A 12204-nucleotide genomic window follows, 5' to 3' on the forward strand; every position below is an offset into this window, starting at 1 on the left:
AGGTCGAGTTTCACAGAATCAGACAGAAACAGAAGACTGGCTGCTCTTTCTCCTTTGACCTGTCAGCTAAAACCTGCTTTAGTCAAATATGTGAAATACCAACGAAGAAGAGCTGCAAACCTTTCCTCCCCTCCTCCCTCTCCTCCTAATCTTCATTACTTTCTTTTTTACATTTTACTTTTCTCTTTCTGCAAAACAAAGTTTGTCTTTTTATAGCTTGTGGCTCGCTCTTCCTCAGTGCTTCTATGGTAACAGAAGGAGAGTGGGTGTTTAAAGCTTATCTTATATGGGTGTCATGGTGGCATTGCTATGGCACCAGTAGGAGAGCTAGGACATTTAATCATTAATCATGGTGATTCAGGAGGTCAGGGGGCAGCATGCTGGTGTTTTGATTCATAATCGTCCAACATTTCCCATAGTCCATTTGTTGTCGAAGACAGATGATTACTTCTTACTGAGGAAAAAGAGATCGCTAGTTGCCATAGTTTCCATATACTTGCGTGCTATTTTTGTGGTTATGAAGTACTTCAGGAAAACTTTAATAACTGTTTCTGCCTATTGACAAGCCAGGTAACCTCATGATGTCATTATAAACTCAACACAAGCTCATTAAAAGAACCAAAACAGCCGGCACACTTGTATATTGCTGACGGATATTTGCCTTTTTGGTTTGTGGTTCGGTTATCTGGTGGCCACAACACAAAATACATGAAATGTATACATGACAAAATCTGCTTGAACGATGCTGAACGACACCTTCTAAAAACACGTAATCAATGCACACAATGACCTCTTACTTTTAGGAACTGAGTTGCTTTTAGAAACAATGAGCATTTCAGTTACAGTGCTCCTAAATCTATGGACAACTTCAATCTGTCTTTTAATTTTAGTTTGTCCCACAAACACACACACACACACACACACACACACACACACACACACACACACACACACACACACACACACACACACACAAATAAATCAGTGGTTTCCTATTGTCTTTCTGTTTCTCCATTTTCACCGTGTTGTGCTCTGGTCTCGCTCCAATGGACATTAACCAGGGGAGGAATGATAGAGCAATTCTCTACACACGCGCAAACACGCACAGTCATTCATAGACGGGGCTTTTCCAGCGCTCTGCGGGGAGATAGAGTGGTGTGTTTGGTTGTGATAGGAGCAAAACAACCAATTCAGCACAGAGAGATGGAGAGAGAGACAGCTTAGGTTTTTTTTTCTTCTTCCAGGAAGAACTTCTGTTCAAATGTTGGACATTGAGAAACAGCAGGACATGGCATTAATTACGTTTAAGGAGTTGATCAATATTTCTTTGTGATTCTAGTGACCATCAGAGCTCTGTATCTAAAAGGGTTAATCCATGCCAGAGCTACTGTCAGAGTCCCCTAAAATCCAATGATACATGCATGGTTTGTTTTCAAAATGTGTAAACATCAGGTGTAGTCTCAGCTTCTCAATAAAATATATCCTATCAGTCCTTTTAGATATACCATATTATCTCTCAGCTCCATAAAATGATTCTTCCAATATTTTCAAGGCTTTTCACCGACCTTCATATCTGAGGAGACACTATGTGGACAGTACTTCTCCATACACACTCACATAGTGTTTGATCTCAGTAGGTGGAGGGCGAGAAGGTACGCTCAGGTCCCCATAAAGGTGTGCTCCGCTTATGTTTGATTATCAGTAGCTTCAATGATTGTGTTTGACCTCCTGCATCTGGAACCAACTGTGATTTAGAAGCATCAAAGTTGTTATGGAAAAACCTTTTAAAATGATTGACTCCTGGATCACACGTTCAAATGGCTGGTTCACTTTCAGCTGTGGTTCAATAGTAATTAATTGATCAATAGAACAATGTGTATCTTAGCCCCTGTTCATTATGAAATCACAACAGAAAACTCATCGAGCAACTTTGACTCAAATTTGACGGAGACTCCATCTGTCTTCAGCCAGTCAGGAATACGGCACCATGCAAACCGGCTGTCATTCTGGGATATAATCTCATTCCCTCAGCTGACTATACAACAGTATGATGAAACGTCAACAGGTTTCAGAAAAAGCTCAAATGGGAAGACAATTGTTAACTGTTGAATAATTCTGTTATTTTTGATATACTACTTTAATATTGAGCCGTGCTTTCTTCTCATTTTTCTACCACCTTTCATTCTCTCTGTCTCTTCCTCACAGGCCAAGAGGCATATTAGATGACTAACACACCCTATCAAACACACACCGTGAGTCATGCCATGACTTAAAGAGTATAGTAATCTATCTTGGCCTGTCAGTTAAGCGAGCAGCTACTCTGATCTTGATGCACTACACAGATCTTCGTGTTTTTGTGTCATCTCACTTTGTCTTCACTCGTATCTCTGCCTATGTGTGTGTGCATGTGTGTGTGTGTGTGTGTATGCTTATATACATGACTGGCACAGTGTAACTGGGCGTGAATGTGTCTCCCTGTGTGGTAGAGGAGAAGTCGTGATAAGTCAACACACAAACCTATAAAAGGAGAGGGTGTAAGCTGGGATGGAGGGATGACTGGAAACAGAAAGAAAGCAGCATGTTCTACTCGTTCACCTTGGCTTCATTGTTCTCCTTCGACGGACACTTTATACATTATCTTTTCTTTCTCTTCCTGTCACCACCTGCTTTCTTTCTCTCCTTCTCCTCTCTCAAGGGTACCAGTTGCCTTCCTTTCAGAGTCCAGATACACACTCATTTATACACACACACACACTCACATACACAAACACACTGTCTATAAGGCATGATGGATTCTCTCTAGGACTGAATTCCACACATCGATGATACTCGGGCGAGCCGCCTGAATATGCTGTCTATATATGGCCGCCAAAGTTTCCGACCTTTTTTAATTAATTGCTGCATGCACAAGAGTGAGAGACAGACAATTGGACGGGCACAAGGATCTGTAAACTATGCACACACATTCAGGGAAGTGGATTTATAAAAGGCTTTAGAGTTTTCCTTAACTGAGATTTTGGGTGCTCTGTGCAGCACAGCAAAACTCTGGGTGTAAAACGTTTTCCTTGTGACTCCGTTTACACAACAGGTGAGCCTCCTGTAGGGAGGCTTGTTATCAAGGTGCAGCAAAACCAAGAGAGAGCAAGAGAGAATCACAGCATCAGAGAGAGAGAGAGAGAACCCTGCAGTGAATGCAACATTCATGTCTAAAGTGAAGCTTCTCATGCCTTGATTTCAATGTTTTTTCTGGAGAGGCTTTGCTGCACCTCTAATTTTGTCACACTGAACCATAAACGAGGAACCCAAATGCACAACTCGACACTCAGAAGCAGATGGTAAATCCTTTTAATCCAAAAACAGGTCGGTACACGGTTATCCAAAACAGACAGGCAAAGGTATCCAAAAGGCAGGTCAAAAAACAGAAAGTGGTCAGATAAAGTTAACAAGAATATTATAGTGCTGGAATGAAAGTCAATGACAATACGAACTGGCACAGAATGAGGGAAAACACAGACACTACATACTGAACAGGGGGGGTGGAGTTAACAAGACACAGGTGAGACACATCAGGTAATCAGCAGGCTGGGAAACACTGGGGGAAGGGCACGCAGCCAACGGACCTGAAACGAGACACGGGGTAAGTAACAAAGTAAAACACAAGCACAGGACATGATACAAGAGGGAAACTGAAATAAAGAGACACTTAACCCGGGGATGTGACAAATTTAAGAAGCTGTTACAAATCGCATCGTCATCAATGAGCCTTCTCACACCCAGATCACCTGACATGATAACAGAACATAAAGTGTGACTTTTAAAACAAGCGTCTTTTGTGTACTGCTGGTGCAGCATTGATAAGAGAAAAAAGAAGGACAGATATAAAAGTAGCAGATTAACAAAACAGTCCCTGCTACCTCCACCGCCCAGGTAAAGTGTTCTTCTGTGAGAAACACTGCACTCCCCCCCCCTCACCAGTGTTCTCACAGGTAGTTTAAAAAAACAGTATGGATGTCCTCCCATGTCAAAGACGAGCAGGTTAGGATGATTCTCACTCAGGGTATTTGTCCAGCCTGCCAAGCAGTGCATGCTGGGATAGGCTTTAGCCCTTGTGACCTATAAAATGAATAGCAGCTACATGAAGTGGGTGATTGAATTATTGATTTAAAAAAGAGAAATAAAAGCTGGAAAGCAGCTCAGTAAGTGTCTGTTTGCCCAAAGAATCTTGACAAGGTTTGTTTACAGAGAGGCTGAAGCTGGAGGTGGACAGATTACAGGCTCCCGTGTGAGAGTGAACGACATTGACAGAGGAAGTGATAAATAGTTTGTGACATTCTCTGCACGAGATAGAGAGAAATTGAGACTTGTGTCTGTGTGTGTAGAGAGTTAGCACAGCGAGCAGGTGACATTTTTCCGGGATCTTTGTTGATCTGTATTGTCAGATTTGTTTGAGGCTGTACATTCTTTCATTTAACTCTTTTAGGTCCTTACACACAAATCCAACTGATTGTCAACTGTCTTTTATTAACATCTTATGAAAGCTTTGTAAAATAACTTGGTAAATAATTTTCATGACTTTGGTTGGAACAACCTTTCATAAACATTAGCCAGATGTTCAGTCAACTTTTTTGCCACATGCACACACATCCAGCCAACATGAACCTTTCTTTATGTCAACTTTTTTCTATCTTCCTCTCTTTCTCCATCCTCGGCAAGCTACAGGGCCGGTTGCCAGGAAACAAGAGTTATTCCACTTTCTGTACACTTTTACAGTCAGAAGGTTGAAGAAAAAAAGAAGCAAATAAATAGATGCTATAAGGCGGCCCATTCCCCATTAATGTAAAAAATCCCAAAACATGGTTTGTTTTACAAAACAAAGTATGAGAAGGCTTCATGTGCCACACTTCCACACATGCAGAGCAGGAGAAACAATGGCTCACTAATCAATAGAAGCACAGCACATGTGCAGCATGTGGAAGTGTGGGGATCAAGAGAGCACAGAAAGCTGAACGATTATCCATGGCTAAAAGTCATCTGTCTTTGTGTCAAGTGTCGAAGGTTACTGATGACGATAACACAATCCTCTTTCAAACCCACATGGCCACGCTCAAGCACACACCAGTATAATCCTTGATCAAACATAATCCTCATCTGAAGGCGCTCAGATTGGATCTTACGTTAATGACATTCACGTTGGATGTGTGCTGCTGCCATATTCAAAGCATGTTCACTGTGTGTTCCAATTTGTTTTCTTTTTTGAAACTGGGTAACTTTTTCCTTTTGTAGGATTAACATTGTGAGTCTAATCACCCTTTTCACATTCTGTCTCAGGTTATAGTTGAACCATCTGAAACAGACTGCTGCAAGAATAGCCTTAAAAAAACAATGGTGATGGATGCAAACATGAGTAAAGCTGAATTTAGCTAACATAACGAAATGAGCTAGCATTAGCTTACAACTGAATCAGAGAAGATTTACCATCAACCTTTGCTTGGAAAAAATGTAGTGTAAGCCGGGATAACACATTAATCATAAGCCACGTCTAGGTAAAGGTAAAGTGGACATGGAGAAGACAGAGAGAGTATCAAACAGTCACTGCTGTGTCTTCATGAGTGGGAAGACATTGTTTCTTTTCGCTTGGTGATTTAACCCCTCGACACTCGAGGTAATGAAATAGAGATCATCTTGAGACTAGAACTACTGCAGAACGAGAGAATGAAGTAAGTAGCACTGAGAGTGGGGGAGAGAAAGGAAAGGTGGAGAAAAAACAAAGACACAATTTATCGACTATCCTAAAAGTAATCTACTCATGCCCACCCAATCCCCCCCCCCCCCCCCCGCTCCTATATGAGTTGAGGGGTTTTTTTTCATAACCTCGTCATTCCATCAGGTAAAATGGTTAAAAAGTTTTGTTTTGTTTATTTTTTTTTCTCCTGAAGCAGTTTATTGATGTTTTACTTCCACTCTGAGACTTGTTTCAGCATGCAGTGACAGTGAGAGGAGAAAGGACAACAGGATTCTCCATCTCTGTTCACAGAGCCAAGACAAACTGACAAATATGAGCGACAATATCTCAGCCTGTGTTATCAAAGTTAAACACGCCTTTAAGGCCCTTTTTCAACAAAGCCATAACACTAGATGTTTTAACAAAGTGTTGCTCCATTCATTGTGCCGCCCTATTACAGAGGAAAGTGCACTCTTTGACCTCAGGACTCCGCTCCACTCCTTCTCTCTTGAATAACTTCAGAAAACTTGGAAAGCTTGATGTCCTCACAGAGGAGAGGATGGAGAGTTTGGTAGGTGGACATTCCCTCACTTCACAGGCTTCATCTTACTGAGACAATGACTATGAGCCACAATTTTCTCTGTTGTGGATTTCACATCCAAACTAAATACAACATTATTTATCTCCAGCTCTTCTCTTGAAGAAAGTCAGTCTTGATTACACGCCGCTATCCTTCTTTGAGCCAATTACACCAATACAGAAAACAACAGCAGACCAATTTTGCACACTGACCCAAAACTTAACCTTAAATTTCAGGCTCTGTTGAAAAAGTCTATTAATCCCTCATTGCGGGAACATGAAAGATAAACCATAATTACAGTATGATGAGTTGTGTACTCCTTTACAGTGACTGAGCATATTACATAAAGAAGCCCCTTAACACTCACTGAAACGCTTACATTGTTATATACTTCTAAACCGCTTATAATATGCAGAACTATTATTGCATTGTACTCACTTCAAGCAGTGGCCTGAGTACACAATGACATGCTCATGTTTCACATAAGCCTCAGTTTAACAATCAACTGGTGTTAAGTATATGACATGAATCACTGGAACAGGCAGAAACTCACATCTTTACACATGCAGTGACACACGCTGTAATAAACACACACAGAGACAGCACCTTGGTATGGATGTTGTACACACAGACACACAATAGGAAGTCTGCATGCTGACAGAGGAGTAGTAATTAGGCTTATGTGCTGTGAATATTCTTGGTACAATACTAATCAGTGTCATCAATGTGTGTGCGCGTGTGTGTCTGTGTGTGTGTGTGTGTGTGTGTGTGTGTGTGTGTGTGTGTGTGTGTGTGTGTGTGTGTCTGTGTGTGTGTCTGTGTGTGTGTGTGTGTGAGAGGAGGAGGAGGAGAGAGACAGTGACACAGAGAGATGGAGAGAGTGTAATGCTGCAGCACACAGTTTCCATGGCAACATTGGAGCCCATCTTGGTCTCTATGGTAACTCATGGTTGGTACCCACAGAGGGGAAGAATGAGTGGAGGTGAAGACATGGAAGTAAGGGATGAGAAGAAACAACAATAAGTGAGAGAGCGGAAGAGAAGAGCCCTCTGAACTTTCCGGAAGTCAGTGCCTGCATCTTCGAAAGGGACGCTCTGATTTTAAAAAGTAGGGAATGAGATCTCCCATTGTACGAGATAATTGTTTACAATGCACAACTTTTTTGTACTGGTGCGACCAATATAACAGTTAAAACTGCTGACACACCCGCCTTCATTTAACCACCTCCAACATCGGCCAATGCACGCGACCTGACCCGATTAGAAAATTCATCCATTCATTGTGTATTGCGAGCTGTGCTGGGATACAACAACATCTTTTCTCCCTCATGACGTCATAATCAAGCGTTTAAAGAAAACGACGTAAACAGTATATTCAGTTCAGTAAATGAAGCTTGTGCATCGATGGTTTGATTAAAAAGATTCCAGCGGAGCAGCGGAGTTGTGCAGCACCTGTGGCCTGTTTTCATCACTGTGAGGTCTCCAATGCATGTATGGGTAGCAGAGAGCTCCACTGAGCCCCATATAACTGCAAATAGGAAATGTGAAAACTGCGGATAGGAATTTGAAAAATGTTTTGTGAGAGCTAGAAGTCATTACTTTCTAAAATCGTACAGAACTTAATGTATATTTCCTTCTCCTTCACAACAGTTGCATCATTAGCCGGCTAATAGGATGTACACTAACAATGTTCACTGCAGACCTTGTACTTCGTCTCCCTGTGGTCGCTGCCTCTGAATAAATCATTACCGGATGTTGGCTGTTGCAGACTTTGTAGTTGTACAGAAATATTTCCTGTCTGAGCAGGGAAAAGTGCCTCTGTTTACGAAGCTAGGAGGAGTTCAGATATGCAACAATTCCATGAAATAATTTGATCTCAGGGTTTTCATCATCTTTGTGTTCTGTATGTTCTGTAAATGCGGAATATGCAGGACTCTGTGCTGCTGCTCCTGTTTGATGTTTCCATAGTTGAGTCAGTGGTCGTCTTTGCTCAGGGGTTCTGTTTAAAATGTAAACACACACACACACACACACACACACACACACACACACACACGCACACAGATAAACGCTGACCAGACTGTGTTGTTGTTTTTTTACCTCTAAACTGCCTAATCGGTAATCCTGTCTTGAAGCGCACGCACACACGCACACACACACACACACACACACACACACACACACACACACACACACACACACACACACACACACACACACACACATACATACATAGAAGGTTGTGGTGAATGAAAACATTGTCTGAAGGGAAGAATGTCGATACCATAATCTGGTCTATTTGATGGATAGGCGGTTTGGTTGACCTATCACAGTTAACTGAATTATTGCTCCCACCCACTCACCTTTCTATCCGTCTCTCAGCTTTCTCTCTCTCTCTCTCTCTCTCTCTCTCTCTCTCTCTCTCTCTCTCTCTCTCTCTCTCTCTCATATCCATCCGTCCACCTCTCCCCTCAGTCTCTCATCTTTTCTGTCTCATTTCTTTCCAGTCACTAACAAGATTAGTTGTGGCCCTTATGGATTTTGCCCTTCATGGGGTCAGAATGAACGGATGGAAAGGAGGCAGAGAAGTCTGTCTGTGTGTCTTTGTGTGTGCGTCAGGCTGAGCTGTTCCAACCAGATGTTTTTCTCTGTTTTATTCATCTGAGCATCGCACTGTCTGGCTGTCACTGGCAGATTCACAGCCTGGTTCTGTGTGTCTGTGCGTGTTTTAAAGGGCGCTTTTGTGTTATCATAGGGATGTGTGTGTGTGTGTGTTAAATTAATTACTTCCACAAAGACTCTTCGTGTCACCGTGTGTTGGAGAGTCTGCAGATCCTATGATGAATATAAATAAAATACAAAATACACACACACATCAGAAGACAGGTGTTTAATGTGGAAATCTTGATCCAAGTCTTTGAACTGGATACTTCTGTGCCATCAAAGTTCACCGGATGGACGTGAATTGAAAAGAGAGGAGGTTGGAAACAAAAACAAAATTAAGACAGCTTTCAGGTGCAGAAAACTCAACCTGCATTTCAAGTCGGCTGTCTGTCAAAATGTGCAAATGAAAATATCCACATTATTATTCAGCCCATTTCCTCCTTTGTCAAGCTTCCTTGAACATTTCCAAGTGTGGGAGAAAAAAAAACCCAAATCCCAGATTATATGATAATCACCTCATTGAGAACATTATGTCAGCGCATGATTCTTTTATCAATATCCAGGAGTCGGTGTGGTTACAGCTGCTGAGAATCAAATGCTTTAGATGTCAAATAAACAACCAGCCTTCAAACACTACTTACCCATTTGACAGGGAAACCACAGTTGTCATGTGAAAACAGTGACTGCCTCTCCTGGCCCTGTGTACGATATGTGTGTGACCTGATCGTAGTGTGACACCGCCTCTCGTCATACTGAGAAGGTTGTTTGTGTAGCTGTTCTTATGTTAAACTAACCTCGGCCTTAAGAGGAACCATCTTAATGCAGCCTTTGTGTACACAAACTAATCTTACACTCACATGCTCTTTGGGCTTTATCACCGCCTACTGTAGCTGTTAAAGACAAGCCATCCAAGTTGAACATCGTAATGATGACAGCCATGTGACATGTTGAGCATCCTAAAATAAGAGTCGCTCCTGAACTCAGTAGAATGCCAAATAGAAAACCAAGAAATTCAGCCAGTCTCACAGATGAGTGGAGTCGATCCTGAAGTGTGTACTGATTCATAAATAGACCTTGAATCCATGGATTTATGCATCCTGAATCGTTATGAATCGAATCATAACCCCAAGAAATGAAATCGAATTGAACCTTTTGAAGATTCCCAGCCCTAATAAATACTATAATGAGGAGGTTAGTATACCCCTTTAAAATATTTCCTACAGGACAATGCTCTGATAAAGGCCTTAATAAAACCCCTGTGACATATGGACGCCTGCACCTGGTATAGAATCTTTTATGAAAGCTGGAGATTATTTACTAACCCTCCTATCAGCTTGTGATGTTATTTTGCTAAAGTTGGAGCCATGTGGACGCAGAGTCCTTCAAGCCTTAGGTTCAGCTGACAGATCCCATAGGGAGGGGACCTGGGCGGCCTTGAGTCCCAAACCTCTGGCCTTCTGTGTGTGTACGTCCATGGGAAAGAGTGGGAACCGCGAGAGGAAGAGTTGGGACTCAGATTGAAGCAAACATTGATAGCCTGAGCTAAATAAAGTATTCGATTAAAAACATCGTGTGTCTTCCTCTCAGGCCGAGATAGAGGGAAGAGAGTATTTCTGTATTTAGAATATTTCTTGATCAATTTATACATGAGCTTATGAGTTCAGAACCACCCATAATCTGCTTCTTGGAATAAACATGACAAAATAGAAAAAAAGAAATTTAAAGCATGATTATGCAGATGATGAAAAGAGTGGAAGTTAACGATGATCTGAAGATCCTCTCTCTATGTCTCAAGGCCTTTCCAGGACATTTCCCAGGACCCTTTTAGGCAGGGGTCATCTCTATGACAACAATATCTGTGGACCTCTGTAGTAAAAACGTTTTGTGTGTGCGTGTGTGTGTGTGTGTGTGTGTGTATGCATGCATGCACACATGCAAGCATTCCTTTCTTTAAACAGTTGCCTCTCAGGACAGGAAGAGAGTCGCTTTTATAAAATAATCAAAATACTTTGATTGTGTACACGATTACAAGTTAGACAAATACATGCTCACGTAAAAATAATCTAAAACACACACACACACACACACACACACACACCAGAAGGCACACAAACAGCAGCAGAACAGCCTGTTCTGGTTGATAAAATCAGTGCAGAAGCGGAGGAAGCAGCCTGTACTGTTAACACTCATGAGTCAAATACAAGGCCTTAATTGTTAGAAGGGGAGTAAATAAAGTCTTGACTGTGAATGAACCTGAACCTCTGTGAACATATCTAAAGACTAAAATGTATTTATACCTGTATGCTGTGTCCGTGCAAAGGGATTTACTTCTGTTGAAAATCCTGCACGCCGCTCCGATAAATAAATGAACCTTCCTTTTTTGTGTTTCTCAACAGGAGCGTGTGGAATATCTGTTCCTCATCATCTTCACAGTGGAGGCTTTCCTGAAGGTAATAGCCTACGGCCTGCTCTTCCACCCCAATGCCTACCTGAGAAACGGCTGGAATTTGCTCGACTTCATCATCGTAGTCGTAGGGTGAGTAGACAGAAACACTCAGAAATGATTCAAGTTTTAAAAGCGTCAAAATGACAAAGAAAGCCAGTCCTGTGTAATTGTACACTACTGTCTCTTTCCAAGCTTTTAAAGCATTGGCCAACATTTTTATAAACATCTGCACATCATTGGCAAATTCATCACAGTATCTTTGCATAATTACATAATAATTCATGCTATAGATATTTCACATTTCCAGTTTTATATTGTATTCTTTTGGAATACAAATTACCTTTAAAGGCAGGGTAAAGTAGCATTCCCTCAGCGCTCCGTCTGCACCCACCCCCTCCCCTCTGTGCTCCCTCAGAAGCCACGCCCCCTCACTTACACAAACTAGCGCCATTGCTCCATAAGCGAGTGTGAGCTTGTGCATGCATGGGTTAGAAAACGATCAGGGAGCCAGGAAGGCATGATTGGTTGATCAGATTGGTACCTCTTGGATAGTTTTTACATGCTTACAACTTCCAGAGACAACACATTTTATTTGTTCATTTTTCAGAGCACAGGAACTATTCCTGTCCGTCAGGACCGAAAAGAAAATTTCTACCAAAGTCTTACAAAGTGTGTCTGGAGAAAATTACAAACCTGGCCTTTAAATAAAGAGGCTCGTATAGGAAACGTGGTCTTCTTTAACCTCAGGTGTTAATCTCTGTCTGTGTAGCATTTTAAATGTGCAATACAAGTC

General features: G+C 41.7%; 1 protein-coding gene across 19 annotated transcripts in view; it reads left to right on the forward strand.

Moving 5' to 3' along the window:
* cacna1c (calcium channel, voltage-dependent, L type, alpha 1C subunit) overlaps nucleotides 1–12204 on the forward strand; it is a 162039-nt gene that overhangs the window by 82276 nt on the left and 67559 nt on the right. For all 19 annotated transcript variants that reach the window (XM_079335637.1, XM_079335626.1, XM_079335635.1 and 16 more), the window contains exon 4: nucleotides 11362–11501. In XM_079335637.1, coding sequence (XP_079191763.1) covers nucleotides 11362–11501 — 140 coding nt within the window. The remainder of the gene's footprint in view (nucleotides 1–11361; nucleotides 11502–12204) is intronic.

The sequence above is a fragment of the Symphodus melops genome (genome assembly GCF_947650265.1).
Source record: "Symphodus melops genome assembly, chromosome: 22".
NCBI lineage: Eukaryota > Metazoa > Chordata > Actinopteri > Labriformes > Labridae > Symphodus > Symphodus melops.